Source organism: Mugil cephalus, chromosome 8, assembly GCF_022458985.1.
Source record: "Mugil cephalus isolate CIBA_MC_2020 chromosome 8, CIBA_Mcephalus_1.1, whole genome shotgun sequence".
Taxonomy (NCBI): Eukaryota; Metazoa; Chordata; class Actinopteri; order Mugiliformes; family Mugilidae; genus Mugil; species Mugil cephalus.
In genome coordinates, this window is record NC_061777.1 from 20753907 (window position 1) to 20776093 (window position 22187).

General features: G+C 42.6%; 2 protein-coding genes across 3 annotated transcripts; both read left to right on the forward strand.

Annotated features, from left to right (window-relative positions):
• The first annotated feature begins 278 nt into the window (after window positions 1-278).
• Window positions 279-2714, forward strand: ctu1 (cytosolic thiouridylase subunit 1 homolog (S. pombe)). 2 transcript variants are annotated; one of them, XM_047590878.1, is made up of 3 exons: window positions 279-427; window positions 1013-1513; window positions 1610-2714. In XM_047590878.1, exons 2-3 carry the CDS (start codon window positions 1018-1020, stop codon window positions 2143-2145), a joined length of 1032 nt encoding a protein of 343 aa, XP_047446834.1. In that variant the 5' UTR covers window positions 279-427; window positions 1013-1017; the 3' UTR covers window positions 2146-2714. The 2 variants fall into 2 exon arrangements, with proteins under 2 accessions (XP_047446834.1, XP_047446835.1); XM_047590879.1 differs by lacking the exon at window positions 279-427 and having other exon boundaries at window positions 444-1513.
• A 961-nt stretch (window positions 2715-3675) lies between these two features.
• pxnb (paxillin b) lies at window positions 3676-22107 on the forward strand. The gene is made up of 14 exons (XM_047591119.1): window positions 3676-3844; window positions 13154-13386; window positions 13981-14066; window positions 14177-14313; window positions 14386-14569; window positions 15039-15153; window positions 15279-16517; window positions 17119-17385; window positions 17507-17917; window positions 18035-18196; window positions 18303-18476; window positions 18563-18644; window positions 18755-18903; window positions 20175-22107. Exons 1-14 carry the CDS (start codon window positions 3832-3834, stop codon window positions 20439-20441), a joined length of 3519 nt encoding a protein of 1172 aa, XP_047447075.1. The 5' UTR covers window positions 3676-3831; the 3' UTR covers window positions 20442-22107.
• Window positions 22108-22187: the final 80 nt, after the last annotated feature.

A 22187-nucleotide genomic window follows, 5' to 3' on the forward strand; every position in this document is an offset into this window, starting at 1 on the left:
TCCCAACAACAGTTCCTCTGTCTGCAATGCTTAACAAAAGAAATGCATTTCAAGTCATGACAAACCCATGAATTACCAGTTGATCGGGTGTCAACAGGCACCTTCGTGAGGGAAGATCATCCAGGCCATAGCTTATCCAAAAATATAGCTAACACAAAGCCGTTGTATTTCTTTCATCTCTATTTGGGGATTGGGTTTTTAAGTGCAATGCCAACTCCGACCAGTAGGCAGCACTGCATGGACGTACACACATGTCGTCACTTCCTGTTTTCCGGTGGTGGTCCGGTAACACATGATGAAACATCAGGCTACTGGACCTACAGTACCTCATGCGTACATAACTTAAGTAGGCATTTGTTCAAAGTATCTTTAGTTGTACTTCTTCGCCACAGCCTCAGTTAAAACCTCGGTACTGTTTGAAACTCTGGTAAGAAATATTCCTGATATTCGTAATATAAATGCGAAATGGTAAAGTCTGCCGTACCTCTTGCTTTCGCTGATTTTGAGTAAACTTTTTAATTCGGCATGCATTAAAAACACAAGTAATAACCAGTAACATGTCCTAACTCCCGTCCCAATATCTATATGTTTTGTTAGGTGGTAATGAGTACGTTTCTGTTGTGCAGTGCATTGTGGGAAAATGTTGTTAATTAAAATCACATTAACAAAACTAAACGAAGTAATGTAGTATATAGAGTCTTTAAGTGAAGTTCTTAAACATTTCCAACTTGTTACATTGCACAACCAAACCTGACTGGAATGAATATGTTGACATTGGTACCCTGTGTTTTTGGTAGTGGTATCGTATTTGTGTAAAATTATGTTATGTTGTGTTGAAAAGTATTAGACTACAGTGAAATTTTAGAAAAATGTTTCCCTCTCTAAAATAACTGTTTATGAAAATACAAACTCTGACCTTACAGCATGAGAAAACAAAAATTTAAAAGCTCTCTCTGATTTAAACAACATACTGAACACATATTGTGACCATTCATTGTTGTCCTATTACCAGCCAAGATGCCTGTTATGTGCAGCAGCTGCACTGAGAAACGTGCTGTGCTGAAACGTCCAAAAACCAGCCACTCGCTCTGTAAGGAGTGTTTCTTCTGGGCCTTTGAGGAGGAGGTACATCAGACCATAGCGGCTGCACAGCTATTCAAACCTGGGGAGACGGTAGCAATCGCAGCCTCAGGAGGAAAAGACTCCACCGTGCTTGCACATGTTATGAAACTCCTAAATGAGCGCTACAACTATGGCCTTGAGCTTATGCTTCTCTCAGTGGACGAGGGAATCAGTGGTTACCGAGATGACTCTTTGGAGACAGTGAAGAGGAATCAGCAGCAGTATGAGCTTCCGCTGAAGATTGTCTCGTATGAGGAGCTCTATGGCTGGACTATGGATGCTATAGTGAAGCAGGTAGGACTGAAAAATAACTGCACCTTCTGTGGTGTGTTCAGAAGACAAGCCTTAGACAGAGGAGCCCTCATGCTGAAGGTGGACAAGATATGTACAGGTAAATACATAGGATTGTGAAAGTGTGCATTCACGAGGACTGTTAGCATTGATGTTTTGTTTCAATGACTGTATGTGTGTGTGTTTTTTGACACAGGCCACAATGCTGATGATGTGGCGGAGACTGTTTTGATGAACGTCTTGCGAGGCGACGTGGCTCGACTGCGCCGCTGCACTGCCATCTCCACGGCCAGCGAGGGCGAAGGGGTTGTGCCACGCTGCAAGCCTCTCAAATATGCTTATGAAAAAGAAATTGTCCTGTATGCTTACTTTAAGAAGTTAGACTACTTTTCTACTGAGTGCATCTATTCTCCCAATGCTTATCGTGGCTATGCAAGGACTTTTTTAAAGGACCTGGAGAGTATAAGGCCAAGCACCATTGTGGACATCATCCACTCCGGGGAGACACTGTCTGTCCGGGAAGGAGTGAAGATGCCTGTCCAGGGAAACTGCAGCCGCTGTGGCTACATCTCAAGCCAGGCGCTGTGCAAGTCATGTGTGCTGTTGGAGGGCCTGAACCGAGGTCTGCCTAAGCTGGGAATAGGCAAGCACCACCGCCTGCATGATAAAATCCTCTCCCAGCAGCCTTTTACTGAGAATGAGGAGAGAAAGCTGAAGTCAGTGGAGTTTTGACAATCGATGACCTGTTTTATTGACTATGAAATGATGTTTTATATGGGAAAATTTCTTGTATTGATTTATTATTAGCCAAATATTTATTGAAACTTTTTATGGACAGTTTATTTTGGTGAACCAGAGAAAACCTCTTTTCTTAAAGCATCTTCACAGCCTAGAACGTCTGTTCACTGCTGTTTTACAGTTTCTAAACTGGAAAACTGAGGTGTTATGCAGACGTACTTCCCAATTAAGAAATGGTTACTTCATTATTCGACTGAATACTCGCAGAATGAAAGATGTATCCAGCCTTTTTTTGGCCATCAATGTATTTTACATAAAGACAGAAAGTGTTCATTCATTTCATTCAGTTCATATATTTGAACACATACTTTAAAGGAACTGGATGTGTTTATAGTATATTAAGGGTGTGGGATGGCTGTCTATGTTTCCAAGTTTTGGATTCTAACACTGAAAGCATAAGTTGTTTTATTTTTTTTTTGTGTCTCAGTAAATCTCTCTTATCCTGACAGCTATGGTCACCTTGTTAGATTCTTTATGAATTATGATTTAATAAATGCAATTTCCTACATCTTTCATGCTTCTGTGTTTTGTGTGACATGTCATTCCTTTGACTCCCACAAGCAAACAGACATTCACACTCCAGTGTCATGCACTGGCAACAACTGGGAGTTCACTACCAAACCTCTGGTTCGCTGACAACCAGCTCTACCTACTGAACTGCAGCCGTTCAATATAATGTATCCATTATATAAATGCAGCTTGATTATGTTTTCATAACCAAAATAGCAATACACCTAAAATAGCAAAAATGTGTCGGTGTCCAAAACACGCTGATCAGTCCTAACATTATAACCATTGATGGGTGAAGTTATTTAATAATGGCACTTGTTAGTGGGATATATATAAGGCACCAAGTGAACATTTTCTCCTTCAAGTTGTCATGTTGGAAGCAGGAAAAATTGAAGGATTTGAGTGATGTTAACCAGGGCCAAATTATGACACCTAGTCAAAGTATTACCAACCCTGCAGCTCTTGTGGGGTGTTCCCAGTCTGCGATGGTCACTACCTAAGTCAAAAGGTCCAAAGAAGCAAAAGTGGTGAAGGTCATGAGAAAACAAATCTATACTAAATGAAGAAGTGAAGGCTGACTTGTGTGATCTGTTCCGATGAGGGCAGCAGCCTCTTTCAGCAGGATAATAGAACCTCCCGCAAGGCAGATACCACAGGACATCATCAAGGGTCTAGTGAAGCTTATGGCTTGATGGGTCAGGGCTGTTTTGGCGACCAAAGGGAGACAAATAATGCACATTATACAGATTTATATGACACGGTGATAGATGATTAGATGCATGCGATTGTGAAACCAGTTGTATGGGTTCAAATAAAACCAACTGTTAGATAAATAGTAGATATACTATCTAAAAAAAAAAGAAAAAAAAAATTAAACCTGTAATTCCAGTCTCTGGTCACTAGATGTCGCCAATGGCAGAACTTCAGTCCGAGTGCGCGTTCTGGTTAAGTACACATGCACATATTTGCAGCGCGTTCACGAGAAAGAGAGCTGACCAACTTCCAGAGCAGCAGCAGAGTTGAAGTTTAAAAAGGAAAATTCTGATTTCGGAAACACTCAGGAAACTCTCCAAACAGAAAACTGACACAGTCCACACCCAGGCAGCCACCATGGACGATTTAGGTGAGTTTTTCCCCCAAAAATCCCAGTTTTTTGCCCTCAGTGAAGAGCGGATAAGCAGGGTGGAGGAGTAGTTAACGTTACGACGAGGTTTTACGTTGAAAAGGCTGTTTGTGCTTCACTGTAGGTCAGTCGTGTTACTCTGGAAAAAAACAGCTAGTACCTGATAAAAGTCTTATTAATGTTTGACACGTTTCCTTCTTTTTTGTTTTAAATATACGTCGGGGAAACTTAGTGGCTGGACACCGTTAGCCTTTACCCCCTTTTAAACTTTCCCTCGCCATGGTAACCGTTAATATCTCTCATTAATAATAATAATGATAACAACAACAATAATAGTTATACACCTGTTTAAATCAGGCGCTTTTAATCAGTATGCACTGCCAGGGGGAGGAGATATTTTGCTGACATTTTGACATCGAGCTTTTAACGTTACCTCCTCAACTCTTTCCCCCGGGGCTATTCATTCCTGCTTTGAAGTGGTGGAGTCAACAGGCCTCCCCATTTAGTCTGCTCGGTGTACGGCACAATGTGAGCTCAACCCCGGCCTGGATGACTTAAAATGACCCTACAGTGTGATGGAACAGACTTTAATGCTAGTGATATATAATTACTGACCACTTTCTTCCCTTTTTTTTTCATGAGGACTGAACGGGAAATTTTAAATATGGGATACAGTAACATTTCAATACAGTTCTATGCAAGTCATACATTTAATTAAAAAGCTAAAACCACCACCGTAAACAAATCTGGAATCTTCTCTTATTATGTCACAAGTGCTGTCAGCGTGTCCCGCTTTGGTTGTGAATACAATAGGATGTGGTTTCTGTAGTGCTTGTGCTGTTGATTTCTGAGGTTACACATCAACCAGTCATGACAAGTGAAGTAAGTGAGTAACACTGATTATCTCGCTCCCATGGCGCCTGGGGATGTATTGGGTAGCAAGTGATTTTGTCCTCAAAAGTTGATGTGTCTGATAGAAGCAGAAAAACATGAACATGGACCAGGGATTTGAGTTACTCTGACGAGACTGTAATGGCGTAGACAAGTGGGTCAGAGCGTCAACAAAACTGCAGCTCTTGTCAGGTGTTCTTGGTCTGGAGTGGTCAGGTCAGACTCAATACCAGCTAAAAGGTGAACGGTGACAGGGGTAATATGTAGTCAAGATTTAGATCCTACATATGAGCTACTGTAGCTCAAGTAGCCTGAAAGGTTAATCCTGGTTTTGATAGAAATCTCTCACAACACAGAGTGCATCACTGTGCATTCAAAACCTTCACTCTGCACTAAAGTTGCTTACATTTGTTTATGACTTACTCCTTGAGGATTTCTGTCAAAACTTGTAGTAACCAGACATGAACTACATTGTCTACCAGCTAAGAAAACCCTCACAATTTACTGACATTTTGAATAAAACATACCGTATTTGTTTTTCATGTACCATAACCAGCATGGTAATTTAATCAGACACAGAGTTATGGCCCACACTTTAATTATACGCTCATATATGGTGGTTCTCAGTATCGAATACCTAAGTTACCTAAGTTACTAGTTGACAGTAATTACAGTCAATTTTAATACAGTCCCTTTATCTGCCGTTTGTTTTCAGCAGCAGCACTGGTTGAACATATATTGTAGTTACTATGTTCATGCTTCATTATTTTTTTTATGCCCTCCTGATCATTGGCCTTTGATCTTTGACAGTGAATGTCTGAACTTCTAATTCTGTTGCTGTAGTAATCGACAGCTGGTCAGTCTGCTCTCCTTTTACCTGACTTATTCAGAGTAAATCACTTGCTTCACCTGTCAGGTACTAGGAAAGGTTCCAGCCTACTGATCTCCCTCTGTAGAATGGCAGTAAAATGGATTTGTTTAAGTGGAGAGATGACGGGCCAGATTTCTCATTCAGCTCTCAGAATATCTCCAGGGCACATTAGGTGCCTCTTTCTGCTGTAGGCTACTGAAAGGACCGATTGTTGTTTGAGAGGGAGTCTGCAGTCTTGTTGAAGGAGGGGGCGAGGCTGCTCAGGAATTTCGAACATCACTCTGTCAGGGTCCAAGGCCAAATACTCTCTGGGTCATGACTTGCCTCCTGCCACTGCTCCTAACTCTTATGTGCTGCCACCAGAGGGAGGGCCAAACCTGGGTCTCCTGGTAATTGCATGGAAGTTGTTGAGAACTTTGAGATGCCCTACTGCCCTGCAATAACACTTTTTATACACATCATGTGCCCTTGCAAAAATATGTATTCAAGTACAACTCATGTAAAATATTTGTAAATACTTTATTACACTTAACTCCCAGCTAACCAGAGTCCTTGTACAGCTTACTGACAGGTCCACATGGGGGTGTTTGGAAACCTGCTCAGACTTCTCTTTTGTCTCTCCTCTTATTCTGTTTGTATATTGATCTGCCCAAAGTTTGAAGAGCTCTGTCAGAGCTCTTCCAGTCCTGTCAGTTTTTTACAGTCAAAACCAGGAGGCGGCCAGGCTACGCCTCAATTTCATTAGTGATGTCACTGCCAAGGGGACAAGTCCTCATCCAGGTGATGACCTAAAACCACATGTGGCACAGTGTCCCCCTGTCTGACGACCTCTCCTCCTTCTGTGTCTCACCTGTGTCGAGTGTGCCACCACTGTTACGTTCTCTGTGAATTCCTCAGGATTGTGTAAAATTCAGGCAGACTGACCTCGCCGTATTTGCTGTGAATGCCTTGCTTCCTGTCTGCAGGTTTACAATGAACAAACTGGATCATGGCAGGCATGTATTGCCCTGGACCATCACGAGCAGGGGAACATGCTTTGTCAATCAGTGTCAAGGATTACTCATCAGATAAAGTAGGGAGCTGCCCCATTTAGTTCGTATTTGCTACTTAATATGTATTATTTAAACACAATATTAACTGAAATTTCAGCTTCTGCATTTCACCCAACCACGGGCCTTTGTCTAAATGGAATTTGGCAGCAGTTTGATCAAATGAAATCTTCAGATCATGAAAGGAAATTTGCATTATACACATGTTGTCCCGCTCATTTCCTTTGGACTATGTTGTAGCCCAGTCAAACTTGCCAAATAGATCTGTGAAGTGCCTATAAAAAAGTATTCATCACCTTGGATGTTTTTCCATTTTATTGCTTTTAGAAATTGAATCATGATCACTATAATTTGCAAAAAAAAAAAAAAGAAAAGAAAGAATTAATTTAAAAAAATTAAAAATATTTAATGTAAAATAAGTGACATCATAAATTCACAGCCTTCATGTCAGTATTACTAGATTCACCTCTTGTGAGTCTGTGTGGACTGGTCTTAGTCAGGATTGATCTGGACTCTTTTCAAAACCGCTCATGCTCTATCAAGTTGTACAGTGATCTGGCGTGAACAGCACTTTTCTAGTCCAGCAAGTACATTGTTCATCTGGAAATAGAAAATGGAGAGAAGTTTCCTCCCTATTAAGGTTTCATATCCCTATGATCGTCTGACAAGAAATGAGATTAACAGCAGGTGATATTTATTGTTTAAAAGCACACAGGCGATAAAACTATGGGAGCCCTTCAGCTTTAGTTTCAGGCCCATGTATACTATCTGTGTGATGGCGGCACCTTATAAACAAGCATTTTGTAAATACACAGCAGGCCTCGAGTATTTACTGTAATTGTATCAGTTGATTACTTTGCAGAGGAATGAATAGGGCTTGGCTGAGATGTAAGCAGCACTGTCCTAAATGTTTACAGTGTTTGCACAGCATACCAAAAAATCTTAGAAGGTCTTCAGTGGTTTCTGTGTCCCAGTGAGTCGGCAGCACAGAGTTAGTGTTACCAGACTAGCTATCAACACCCTGTGAGAGCTGCAGGGTTACTGCATACCACCCCTAACCAGTAGGCTGGCCTGCGAGGCCGGAGTGAGGACTGTAAATCAGTCTTGTTCCTGAGCTCCACACCCATCCTGTTCTGGGTCTGGGGAAGAGAGAGCTACATGGCTGACCTCATCGCTTAGGCAACAGAGCCTGCCCCACATCCTCAGGAAACAGTGGAGAAAAACAATGAGCAGAGTCAGTGCTGGAGGCCAGCAAACACTGGTAGAGGGGGCAGTTGTGGGCCTGGTGCTAGAACAGCGTTTCCACTATTAATGCTGTTGTACCGCACTGTTGTTCCCCTCGCTGTGCCCTTCAGTGTCTTCCTCTTCCTCTCAGGCTGTTTCCACACCTTCCCTTTCTCCCTGTCTTGTAACTTGGCTCAGAGAACAGTGCTGATCATTTCCCTTACAGGTCTGTGTAATCTAGTTGGAATCTGGGTCCCGGCTTGATTCTTTCAATATTAGTCAAGTTCAGGACATCCCAGGACTGTGGAGAAGTGATCTTTGTGTTCACTAAGCAGAACAAGGAATCTCACTTCTGCCTTTTGTGTGTTTAAGTCTTACATTTTTACTCATCTTAAAGTTTTTTTGGAATGGTTTGAGGAACACAGCACAATGTGTTAAAGGTGTTTACGTGGCCTCCAAATTACCCAGCTCTCAATTCCAATCAAGCATCTGTTCGCAGAGGCCTCACCTTGTAGTTTGAAGTGTCTGCTGTTAACATCTTGGTCCCAAATACCACAGCACATCTTCAGGGTCTACTGGAGTCCATGTATTAACAGGTCAGGGCTGTTTTGGCAGCAAAAAGTGAAGTGTTAATTAAACAAAAGAGGAATTTTTGATTTGATTTCCTGACATTATGTGGATTATTTGTTTTATTTTATTGAGGAAAAAGAGGAATACCGAGGAAAGAAAGGAACAATGCATTAAATAATTTTGTTTAAAAAAAAATGCATTATTGATTACAAGCCAGATTGTGTGTTGTAGCCAGGCATCACTCACTGAATGCATGTGGATATCCGTTAATTGCCTTTTTGTGGAATTGCCATCTGTCTGCTTTCAGTCAGTGTTTAAGCACAAGAAGGACAAGACAGCCTTTCTTTGACAGCCCTCCTCATCCTACCCAATTACACTCTTAGGGCACAAAAGGCTCCTCACTGACATACTGTTTTCATACATGGGTGGCTATGAATGTGTCCTCAGTGACTGGGTGTTACATCAGTCTTGAGACTTTCCCTTGTCATCTGATTTACTAGTCTGTGGGGAAGTACTTTTATTTTGGTCCAGCCTTCTCTCAAGGGGGGTGTCATCTTTCGGATATGGGTTGCTCGGCAGGGTATTTTTAGTTAGTAATCACCCTAAGATGCTACTGTCTTTTTGTTTGTGTATTCATTCATCTTTTGTATGGGGTTGTGGGGTCTCAATTATTAATCGTGGCTGTCTTTAAGCTGCAGGGCGTGTCATGTACTGCTTTTTTTGGGCCGCCCTTTTTATCTGTTTACGCATTTTCTCACATTTTGTGTTCATCTGGTTTCTACACAGCCCTCCCTGTCTGTCTCACTGGCATCCCACCCTCCACCCCCTCTCCATGGCCCCTGCCTGTCTTGTTTGATATAAATATCATGATGGGTTGGCCTGATGGGGTAGGGTTTCGTTGTGGGACTGTGGCCATTTCTGCTCTTTTGCTCCCTGGCTATAAACAGGTGAGCTGTGGACCCTGGTGGCCCATCACTGTTAGCCACGTGTTAATAGAAAAGATTAAACAGTCCCTATGTCCTCCCTGCCTTCCTGCACTGTACTGGTCCTACATTCTGTGGGAAATGGGCAGTAAAAACACTGACATCTCCCTTATCCTGGAATTCAAAGCATGCTGTAGTTAGCGGGAACAACTCCTGTAATTGTCAACACATTATTTTCATTTTCTGGCCTGACAGATGAGGTTTTGTGTTTGAACACATTCTTCATCAGCTCACTACCTAGACTCCTGCGCTGGAGGAAGAATGTCTGCTTGACTAGATTTTATTACAAAGCATCGCGAATCCAGCTTGGAGTTTAAATGAGGTTTCTCTGGATTAGGGCAGTTTTAAATTTTGAATTCTCCTGTTCCCGGGGCACCTTCCCTGTGTCCCCATGTGATTGCTCGCTTTCTGCAAAGTGGACAGAGGAATGTGTGGAATTCCCCATGTACCTTCACTCCCATCTGATAAACACTGCAGGGCCATGGCAAGGCCTTGGGTGGGTGGATAGTGGTGCACGGGCAAGACTGTACATGCACCCACTGCCACAAGAATGTGTACAGTATCCACATGACCCCACAGTTGTTTGTTGAACATAATTAAAGATGAGAATAGTTGCCACAGTGTCACCGCAGTTGGATCCATAGACAGAGTTACTGTTGACATAACAGCATATTGTTTGAATGAGGTCCGATGAATTCATCTTGAATTATTAGTTGCTGTCACCTCTTTTTAGATGACAGCTTTATTCACCCAGTCCTTGTACAATGAGCTATTGAGTCAAGATGCTGTTAGAGCAGAATTGGACTTTGTCCATTGCAGCTCCTACCCCCTGTCTGGAATGGAAAAGATTAGCCTGTTACTTGGCTTACAGTGCATGTTTGCATTCTTAATGCTTCTAACTCTTTGTCGACCAAACTTGTTTGAGACTGACGAAGGCTTGTTGTCTGTACTTATCCCCGGCTCAATGCTGCCCTCCACAGGGGAAGGAGGAAAGCAAAAAACATATCGGTTGCATCTTTGCTCTCTATCATTTTATAACCTGCTATGAAAGATGTTTAAGAGAATTAGCAAATTGTGCCTGCGCATAGTGAAGTGCAGACTGAACAGTCACAAAGCACAAAAACATGGATTAAGCAAATCCATCCGTCCACATTAATCTTCAAAAGTGACCTTAGCTGAAGAACTGTCTGTTTTCTAATCCCACCATCCCCAGTTTTTCTGGTGTGTCCTGCACCTTCGGCACTACAGTGACGGCCATTGGTGATTTTAAAACTGATTTTCCAGAGAGGTTACAAAGTTGGAAGCGCAAACTGTTGTTTTCGTTTTACATCTTTAACTAATCTGAACATTAAAATACACAAACATTTTGACAACATGATCATCTACAATTAGTGAACTGTGATGATGATTCAGGAGAAGACAGCTTTGTATTCTGGTCACCAAATATATCTAAAAACTATAGATTTATATTCTCTCCATCAAAGTAAGAATTGACTGATTGCTCTATCAGTTGAAACCTTGTGTGTCATTCAACTCTCAACCCAGATCCATGATATGTTCATAACTACATAGATTCTCAGCGCAACTTATCTTTTTTTTTTTTTACTAACCAAAACTTGTTGGGTTTAAAACATACCAGAGCTGTTTATTTCCCTTCAAGGAAGGAATAGAGTTGTAATGCGTTAGCTGGCATTCAAACAATTATTCTAACCGCCATGGATATCCCCTGTGGAGATCTTTTCTGGAGTTCATGGGCCTGTGCCCGACTCACAGATGTGTAGTATCAGCAGGTGGGAAGGAGGAGGAGAAGGAGGAGGAGGAGGAGGAGGAGGCATAACGAGTGCTGCTGAGACTCTGTTAGAGAAGGAGTGTGAAAAACTTGGCTCCGTCTACAAGTGTTTTGGAAGGCCTCAGGCAGTACGGCTGTCCTCTCTGTCAAGGCTACTAAAAACTTTCTAGGAATACATTGCCATACTTGGTGAGGCATTTGTTTTTTTAAATTTAAAAGTTGAAATACGAGTCTGCGCCTTTATCCCGATCACTGCATTTCATATGATCACCTTTGTCACAAAACCTGTTGTGGTATTTTCCCTGGCGCAGGCTTTGTTTTATGAGTGACAAAGTCAACTTCGGCAAGGCCTTGTTTAGCATGTCGGCACCAGGTGCAGATTATTTTGAGCTTGTCATGATATTTCAGCACATTTGGAGAGACGTGGTCTACTCGCTGAGCTTACTGCTTTAAATAGGGTTGCGCTCCCTTGTGGTTTATGTCAAACTTCCTGACTTAAACATTTGACTTCTGGTCATGATCCCTCATTAGACTGAAGACTATGATGAAGAGTTGACACTGACGATAGAGGTTATATAGGGCATAGTCTCATACTATTTTGCTTGAGTGTCGCATTTTCACTTTAAACATAGAGTACGTCTGACAAATGTAATGGTACATTCCTGTTGATCATAGTCAGTGTAGCTACAGATTTGATGGTGAGAATGCAGTAAGGAAGTTTGTTGCTGAGAGAAAGGCTCACTGAAGGATACTGTCACTCAGTTTTAGACCACTCCCCCAGCAGGCTGGGTGCATGTTATCACTCACTCGTTCCTCACACTATCTTCGTCTACATTGCTGTCCACCACACACACACATATAATCCTTCCTGGGGAATATTACAGATACAGCAGGTGGAAAGAATGTGAGTACCGATACTAGACTTTCTAAGGATTGAAAGTTACTTTGTTTGGTTCTCAGATTATGTTGTCTTTGTTGGATAGTTTAGTCTTAACATAGATGAAGGAAACATTCATTAAGGCCTGATATCCCATGTATTCTTCTTTGTGTGCATGTGTAACACTACAGTTTTATATAAAGGTTTTATGTTGTTGTCGCTTGATATAGAGGTTGAATCGGTGTTTGAAGTAATTAGATGACAGAAAAGTTAGTACACTTTTCAAAGCACACTGTTGTTGAAATGACTTCAGTAAGGACAGGAAACAAGTTAAAGTTAAGTCGCTTTGTATTCCACAAAAAGTTTACCCTTTTTGTCTGATATTTGTAACAATTTTCCAGCTTTTCGGGTGGTCTCATCTTGATTGTTTGAAACGATCTGTATCCAAGCCTCCATGGTGTAACAGTATGCACCGGGTGATTGCGGTCTATTCTGGACAGACCGTGGATGGATAGATTGTGTGATGTAAGAGTCTATTTTGTTCCTGCGTTCCACCGAACACTCGGCAGAGTAACACTGTACCATGTTAATCCTGGACAGAATTCAGAAACACTTTCTGTGTGTCTGCCACTTTGTTTCATCAGTCTGTCTTGTTAAATTCTCACTCATTCTCTTAAAGCAGAGACTAAACATAGACATAACTCTCATTAACTACAGAGTCGTATATTTAGTGTTGACTGCTGGGAAAAGAATGCAGGGGATTTCAAAGGTGTAATGGGTTTATGTATGAAGTTGGGGCTCAGTGATCTTGCACTTGGATGAGAAAGCTTTTTTTTCTTGTTGACATGCTGGAACGGGAGACTCGGAGTCGCTGCCATTGTCTGTTTACAGCCTGACGCCACAGTCAATAGTCTCTGCAGAGCAACCATTAAAGTTTTAACTGGTTTCCAGCCCAACCGTGCTTGTATGCTCAGACCAATCAGGAATTTGGCTGTGATATATTTGTTTAAATTACACTGAGAGAGTATGTTAGCTATGTTGGTGATATGTTTCAGACGCGTTGCTGGCGGACCTGGAATCTACTACGTCCCACATCTCAAAACGGCCAGTGTTCTTACCTGAGGAGACCCCCTACTCCATTCCTACGGGAGGACACCCCTACCAAGATGTGTCGGTTCCACCGCCAGTCCCTCCTTCTCCCCCACCTCCAGTCCCTCCTCCTCCCTCAGCCGAAGCTCTGAACGGGTCCCTGACAGATCAACCAGACTCCCACCACTCCTCTCAGCAAGTAGGTCTCCATGCCGCTGTTCAGACCTCATCTGAAAATATCTCTCCGCATGTGTCTCACAGTTTTGCGATTGGATGAGAGCGATAAAGGTTTAGCCTAGATAGCTCAGGTGGTACAGCATCAGACTTTTAATCTGAGGGTCCAGAGTTCATGGCCCTGTTCAGGTACAACAAATATCTGTCTATCTTCCATGTAACAATAAATCTGTCTAGTAAGCTGTGGGGTCTGTGCACACATTAATACAGTATATTCTGCTAGCTATTTACTTTGCTATCTTAGAGACCAGTGCAGAAATTTATTATTGCAGCAATAAAGTTGCTGGTCATTACTAAGAAAATGTGTAACTTAATTTCACTCTGCTACTTTACATACATAAATATGACCATGTCACAAATTAGCTACTTGCCAATGATGTTTTTTTTTTTTTTTTTTAAGTATAGAATTACACATAGTCTTCTCAATATTCAATATTTTGTTTTTGTTGTTTTTTTTTTGTTTTAATATATGGGTGCATAAATGTTATAATTTGTTTGTGATGTGATAAAATTCATCATTGTAAAACTAAAGGAAATTAAACTGATGTATGTTGTGCAGTCGTTAGGTTCAGCCCAGAAGAGCTCTTGGTCCAGGGACAGCAGCAGTTCTCCATTGTCTCACATTGAAGAGGACCACGTCTACAGGTATCCTGCAAACTTTATATGTAGTGCGGGTAAAGCTAATCACATTATCTGTCTTTTTTTTTTTATCTTTAGTGTCTATTAACAGTTGCCTCTGTGTCTCTTCTCTTCAGTTTTCCAAACAAACAGAAGACGTCAGACTCATCAACAGCCATGTCTTCTGCGCTGGGCAGTAACCTCTCAGAGCTCGACAGACTTCTGCTGGAACTCAATGCAGTGCAACAGAGCTCACCTTCATTCCCCACTACAGGTGAATAAAAAGCCCTTAGCTTTGTTAATTCTGTTTGTGCTGAGCAGTTTTAGTAAAGTTATGTGTCCACAGAGGAGGCAGCTCCACCCTTACCATCCAGCAGCATTACTCACTATGAGAACGGCAGCGGCCCTGACATCTTGGTCAGCCCGCCGCCTCAGGAAAAACCCAAGAAGAATGGGACAAGGTTGGAGGAAGGCCGACCCACTGTGAAGAGTATGTTGGACGAGCTCGAGTGCTCGGTGCCTTCACCCAGGTAAACAGTTCCTTCACTGTATAGTCAGATCAGTGATGGGATCCATGACTTATAGGTCCTTCTCCAATCAGAGATGTATGTCCATGTGAATGATGTAGGTTTTTATTCCTCTCACCTCACTAAAATCTGAGTTTCAAGTATGCGCTAACAAGCAGGACTTGTGACATGACCGCCAGCTTGTTAGCCAGTCCTTGGCACACTAGCAAGATGAAAAGTTCAGATCAAACCTGTTGTCTCAAGAGCTGTGATGTAGCTGCTGTGGGTGAAGATATTTACGTTACATAATAATATCAATATACAATACTATAAAAAACAGTAGAAAAACACTAGTGGCAGAAAAACGTTTTGACTTGTTATTAGAAATAGTGTGATAACTTAGAGTACATAACTGGTAGTTTGACTTTGGTTGTTGGTAAACATTCAGTATTTGCACTTAATTCTAAATCACATCGTAATATGTATTTTCTAGCCCTTCTCTTCAACACGGTGATTTGGACACATCATCTCAGCAGCAAGCCAGAATTTCAGCTTCCTGTGCCACAAGAGAGCTAGATGAGCTGATGGCCTCTTTGTCTGACTTCAAGGTAAAGAGAAACATGAGTGAACAATGGAAATACATGTCATCAACACAACATGCACTTCCCCTTTCATGTTCCTGATAATTTCTTTCCTCTTCTTCTTCCTCTGCTTATGCTTCTCTTTTCTCTAGCCCAGTTCTTTGGGCTCTCTGCTGGACCCAGCAGGAACATTTTCCAGCTCTCATCATCCTCCAGTCACTTCCTCCGTGCCTTCTCCTTCTCTTAGTCTGTCCCAGCCGTCTGCCTGTGCCTCTCCTCTTTTCTCTTTACCTGCTGGTTTCGAGCTACACATAGATGAGGATGGAGGAGACGGCGGCATATTGAGGCCCCATTCAAGCCGTCTGCTTCCTCACAGTCCTACATCCTCACTTTCTGCAGCCAGTGACCTAGACCTAGACTCTGTCATAGATGTCTCTGCCACCATGCTGTCATCACAGACCAAGAATCTGCTAGTCCTGTCTCAGTCCGCTTCCTCTAACTTCAACCTGATGAGAAATGGCTCAAGTCCTTCAGATACCACCTCCCCCTCACTTACTTCTGTTAACACTGTCCTGGACCACAAGTCCTCTAAGTCCCCTAGTCCATCTGTAGACCGGGCCTCACCCTCAGCTACTGTTGGTAAATTCCCTGCTTGTTTTCCTGACCTTGATTTCTCTACTACACCTCCGTCCAAAAACTTCACCCCTCCTCTCTCCGTTCCTTCACCACACCCTGTCACTGTCTCTGTATCTCCAACTTCTGCTCATATATCCTCAACATCTTCACCATCTCCTGTCTCTCCACCAATGGACCCCTCTGGACTGGCCTTTGCTAGCACCAGCAGACTGTTGGAGACTGCACCAGCAGCCCAGAGAGTCAGCCCCCTCTCTATACAGCAACCCCCCGTAGTAGAACCTTCTCTGGACGAGGCTCTAGACAAGCTGCTAGCAATGAGTTTTCCACAAAATCATGCAACATCATATCTAGACGATCAACAGGTGAAGACGGAGGCGCAGTGTCTCGGCAGAGGAATGCAGGAGGTGCAGGAGGACTTTATTCTGCCCCTAGACAGGAACAGTGTGCTGCCGGACACTTTCACCAGCGCCACCAACACCATCACAGACGGCTCAGTAGACGGAGGCACCGATGGGAACGGAGACCTGGACTGGGCTGACGAGGAACTGTCAATGTCCTTTCATGATGGACTGGATGGCACCATGACGCCATACACTGAGAGGTTGTACACAGATGGCAGCATGACCCCACTGACAGAGGCCAGCTGGATGGATGAGTCCATGACCCCGTCCTCATGCCCCGGGACCCCTGATGTTGCCCTGGACCTGCCCCTGATTCAGAGTCCCAATATAGACAGAGTCTCTGCTTCTGGACATGTATGCATTTCCACTCCTGCTTGACACAACACGAGCCAGTTTGCCTTTTTGTATTTATTTATTTGCTCTTGGCTGTGAGACATTTGCTTCTATATATGCTAGCCTCTGCTTCAAAGTCAATTGATTGATCAGTCAAATGACCTCACATACCGCTGAAGTTTGTAAGACGGTTTTGTCACCTTTATGTGGCAGAGTTACTGCTGCAGACTGTTATGCAGAGGCTAGCTGAATGGACATGAACTAATCAGAGTTTTTGCTTTGATTGTGCACTTTACTACTAACTGGCTGTTTGGTAGCACCAGCAATCAACATGGCACCGCCAGTTTTGTGTAAAGGATTCTAATGCAGCTTCTGTTGTGAAGTGGTTGTGGCTGCCTGAGAGTCTGGGAGGAATGTCCATTTACAAGAGAGGCATATGACGTGAGCATGCAAGAAATACATGAATTGTGACTACGCCCACTGAACTCCACTGCATCCTGGCATGTGTGATTTCTAAATAGTTTGTGAGACTCACCTGCTCCTCCAGAGCTCTGCTGCCAATGCTTAAGCTGCCGTATGGTTAAAGTGGACATATGATAAGATGCTTACCATTCCCTCTTAGATAAAGTCAGTGATTAGGCGCACAAAGGAGACTCCCAATGTTCACCCCATGTACCGAGACGGTCATCTGCGCAGGAAGATGGGACCCGTCATTGTTAACAAGAACACTTCTCAGGACCGTCTCATAGAGGAGCTGCAGGGTAAGCTTGGGATTGGCCGCTCAGAGCGGCGGCGTAAACAGTCTGACGAATGGCTGACTGACGGTGTCATCATCACGTCCAAACCTCAGCGTTTCCGTCCTGATTGGGGCAGCAGTGAGGTCGACAAGGTTGGCTTCAGTGTGCTCAAAAGATTTCCCAAGTTTTCCTCTTCCAATTATTTCACCTTTTCTATTTTTCTACACCTTCTCTCTCTGTCTCTTTGCCTCTCTGTTTCTTTCCCTTCTTTAGATCATAATCCCCCCTGAGTCTCCTGTCCCTGTGAGGAAGGTGCTCTCACCCGTCTCCCCCCCTACCCCTCGTCGACCCCCTGTTACAGAAGAACCTAAACAGCCGCTCATCCCAGTGCAGCTACCCCCTGTCCCAATACCCCCACCTCCTCCTCCGCCTCCCTCTCCCCCACCACAGCCTTCCCATATTCAGGAACCAATACCTGTTGCACCTATGCATATAATAAAACCCTCACCTCCACCAGCCCCAATTCAGGAGCCTCCTGCCCCCAAACCAGAGCCCCCTCCCCCTGTCCTTAATACCCCAACACGACCTCCACCGCCAGTGGAGACAGTTCCACTAGTTCCACCCAAAGTCCTGGTTTCTGTAGGCTGCCAAACAGAGTATGACCCCATCTTCTCCCCAATGCAGGCACGAATCTCCATCTCTTATTCCTCTATTATTTACACTTGTAAGAAACCCACCTGTGTTACGTTCTCAGATCTCCGTGTATATCAGACAACACATTTTCATGTTTAAACATTTCAGATTATGGCTCAAGGAAAAGGTGGAGTTCCTGGTGGGCCTCCAACACAGGTCAACAAGCTGGACAACATGCTCGGTAGCCTGAAGTCTGACCTCAACAAACTTGGGGTGCAGACGGTACCTAAGGGAATGTGTGGTGCCTGCTGTAAGCCGATTGTTGGACAGGTGACATACTTATTGTATCCATCACACAAATACAGCATATAAACCTTCTAATATCTAATCTAATAATTTCTGTACTGAATGAAGATCGGCTTCTCTGTTTGTTTAGGTGGTGACAGCCATGGGACGCACGTGGCACCCTGAACACTTTGTGTGCACTCACTGTCAAGAGGAGATCGGTTCCAGGAACTTTTTTGAGCGTGATGGTCAGCCCTACTGTGAGAAAGATTACCATCATCTGTTTTCCCCACGATGCTACTACTGCAACGGGCCCATACTGGATGTGAGTCACTCCTCTTTGTGTGTTGTCTCTGTAAATTTCTAGAATAATCTGAATAATCTAGCCAAATTGTTGTCATGTCAATTCAGAAAGTTGTGACGGCGCTGGATAGGACATGGCATCCTGAGCACTTCTTCTGCGCTCAGTGCGGATCCTTCTTTGGGACAGAAGGTATTGTAATTTTCTTTTTTTGCAGTAATTTAAGACTGTGAACTTGAATTTGTACACATTTGTGTTAGTATTATATAGTGAATACACGTGTTTCTGTTTTTCCTGTGAAGGGTTTCACGAAAAGGATGGAAAAGCCTACTGCAGGAAGGATTACTTTGACATGTTTGCACCGAAATGTGGAGGCTGTACTCGAGCGATTCTTGAGAATTACATCTCAGCTCTGAACAGTCTGTGGCATCCAGAGTGTTTTGTTTGCAGGGTTTGTATCGTGCTTCTTTTCATTTAATAGATCAGACTGGTAATACATCACCCAGAGTAGGCTCCCGTCACGGTGCCCGTTTTAGGGGTAAACAGTCCCTTGTGCTGCAAACAAACTCCAACTGTAGTTTAGATGAATAACGCTGTCAAAAATTGTTGGTTGCATCAGCAGTAAAACTAAGAATGCCAGGCAAGCTTTTGTGTAGAATATCTGTAAGTATGAGAGATCTGCTTGAAGACAAACACTAACTAGCTCCGTATTACAGTATGACTACAGACAGACTTTGTGACTTTTTGAGCGTCTAATATATTAAACTTTTCCTTTTTAAACTTTTTGGTTTAATTTCACCATTTTATTCCTGCTGTGTTACGTACCAAAAAGCAGTTTCAAATTAAAAGCTGTCTAATCAGTAACCAGTAATGGAAGCTACATAAGGGAACTAAATAACTAAACATAAATTGGGTTATCTACACTTTGTCTTTGGGCACAGTTTGAATGAAATGATTGACAACATGACAGAGACATCACTAATTAGACGCCTTCTCCATTAAACAGTTTTCACTTTAATTAATTTAATTTTAACACCTATAACATAGTGTCAGTGGCACGGATGCCTGCTAGTCACAGCACATAATACAACAGGACATAGACAGGAAGCCTGTATGCCCCATCTGCTTTGTAAATTTTTCTACAGTTGTGTGCTGCCTTGATTCTACAGTCTCCTGTAACCGATGTCAAGTAAAGAATAGGTAGTGAAGGGACCAGGTTCTGTGTGGGCCAGTGTTTTGGGCCCAGGTTAGACTGACTGGGCTAATATATAATGTAGTTCGGCCATTTATCAGAGCTCAGTGCCGTTGCTACATGATTACTGTTTGTAATCAGAGTGTGAAGTATATGTTTGTTTGTTTTGAACTGGATTATAACACCAGCTTGATGTAGGAAGACAGAAGAACGGCTGTGACTGAAGATAAGCCTGTCCTATGCGCCATAGATGTTCGGTAGCAGGCAGAGTGGACATACATTTATTTAACAGTGTGCTGAAGACATTCATAAACAAATTGAACGGTCTAGTGTGAGTGTTAGTGGTTTCCAGAAGGGAACAAAGATGTGTTTTAAGATAAAACGTCTGTCTGATATCAAGTTTCTGTGTCTCATAGAGAAAGACAAAGAGTCCTGTTCCTGATGTATTTTTCAAATCCCCACCAAAGAGGAAGCGACTTTACTTCTGTGTGAGGATAAGAGTATTAAAATACACGGTCTGTGTCTTGCAGGAGTGCTTCACCCCTTTTGTTAATGGGAGTTTCTTTGAGCACAATGGGCAGCCCTTCTGTGAAGTGCACTACCACGAGCGCCGCGGCTCCCTCTGCGCCGGCTGTCAGAAGCCCATCACGGGACGCTGCATCACCGCCATGTCCAAGAAATTCCACCCGGAGCACTTTGTCTGCGCCTTCTGCCTGAAACAGCTCAACAAAGGCACCTTTAAAGAACAAAACGATAAACCTTACTGCCAGGGCTGCTTCATCAAGCTCTTCAGTTAGAGAGCGTCACCTTTGGGTCAGGGCTTCGATTAGGGTCTAAAGCCTTTTAGTGCAGGTAGAGTAAGAATGGATTTTGTTTGTTCAAAGGAAGTTTTTTTTCTGATGATGATGTTGGAAGTATTTGTGGGTTGGGTATGTGCATGTGGTTGAAACAGCACACTGACTCTTCTAGACTTTTTCCTGTCTTTCAGAAATGTGCAGAAACCTTTTTAGACTGACAGCAGTTTATTTTTGAAGATTTTGTGGGTGTTGAGCTGATCAGTAAATGCAGACATATTTGCAATTCACAGTTCTAAACATGGGAATATTTGTTTCAAATTAACCCTGATGCAGAGAAGATGTAACTTTTTACAAAGGCAAAAAAACAAACAAAAAAAAAATGGTCAATCTTTTGTGTAACTGTTGATTGTTGATTGTGTTTTCATATCTTTTTAGAGGGTGGTGAATTATTACTGCACACATTGAAATTCATAAAATCCTCTTACTCACTGGTTGAGTGCGCCATTTTAAAAAATCATTTAACAGTGGACGATGGCTTTAAAATATATACAGTTGAACAGAACTCATGGGGATAACATGGACAGACCCATGTCTGTAAAAGAGTCTGCATTCACAATCATTTACTTTGTGTGAAATGAATCTTTAGAATCAAAAACGCTCGTAGCTTTTACAAGTGAATCAAAATCTGAATCTCAACGCAAATCATGCGTGGATTTATATGTTCCAGTTATTGTGAATGGAAAAGAATTCACTGTCTAATCATCCACCACTTTTACATTTTTGTGCTGCCAACGCATTCCTTGTCTTTTCACTGAAGAAAAGAGAAAAACAATCTGAAAACAGTCGTCTCGTACAGTGAAGTGAAACTGCACAAAGACATTGGGAGTATATTTTATGTCTCTTACACTACCATTACTGAGTTTTATTTCTTTGTAAATATCCATTGCAGCTACATTGTGAGGACGGCATGCTTAGGATGTTTAATAACCACTTATTCAAAGAAGGAGAAGACTGCTGGGACGGCATAGCAAAGATATTTTTGCTGTCATTACTGTATTGAGAAGCTGATGAATGTTTATTACTTTTGAAAGAAGTACACGAAATCTGCCTGTGATATCTCAATAACTACGCAACTGTGGATTAACAACTTTGTATTTCACACGTGTTGCTTGGCTGCCTGTGCCCTTGTGTCAGTATCATGTCTAATAACACTGGCAAATTCAGCAAATTACTGGTAGCAGCTCGATAGTCCAAGAGAGGCTGGCGGTCTGCTAGAATAGGTCGTAGGTTTTAGATGACTAGGTTCCCCTCAGCATCTGATAAGCATCTACTGTATGAGCACCAGGTGGGGGGGCTGTACACGGTCGTTCACCAAGAGCAGCAGATATATTTGGCCTTTTTTTTTTTTTTCTTGTTCAGGGAATACCAGAGCCTTAAATCATTTCCTCACTCTATTTAAGATACCATGTAACAGTTGTCTTTTCAAATCAGTTTAGTAGAGTGTTATTTAACCAAAGCCATGCCTTCTTTGAATTGTTGTGTCTGTTCACTATTGTTTTTGTTTTGTTTTTTCTTTTCACTTTGAATGTCAATAGATATGAATAGTGAAACTCCTCAATTCTAGTCTGATTACACAAATAAATTCTGTTTTGGTATCAAAAAGTAATCCGTGGTCTCAATTTATGCTTTACCCTTTTATGAAAGCTTAAGGATGTGGTGAGGTTTTTTTTTAGAAAGCACATTGCA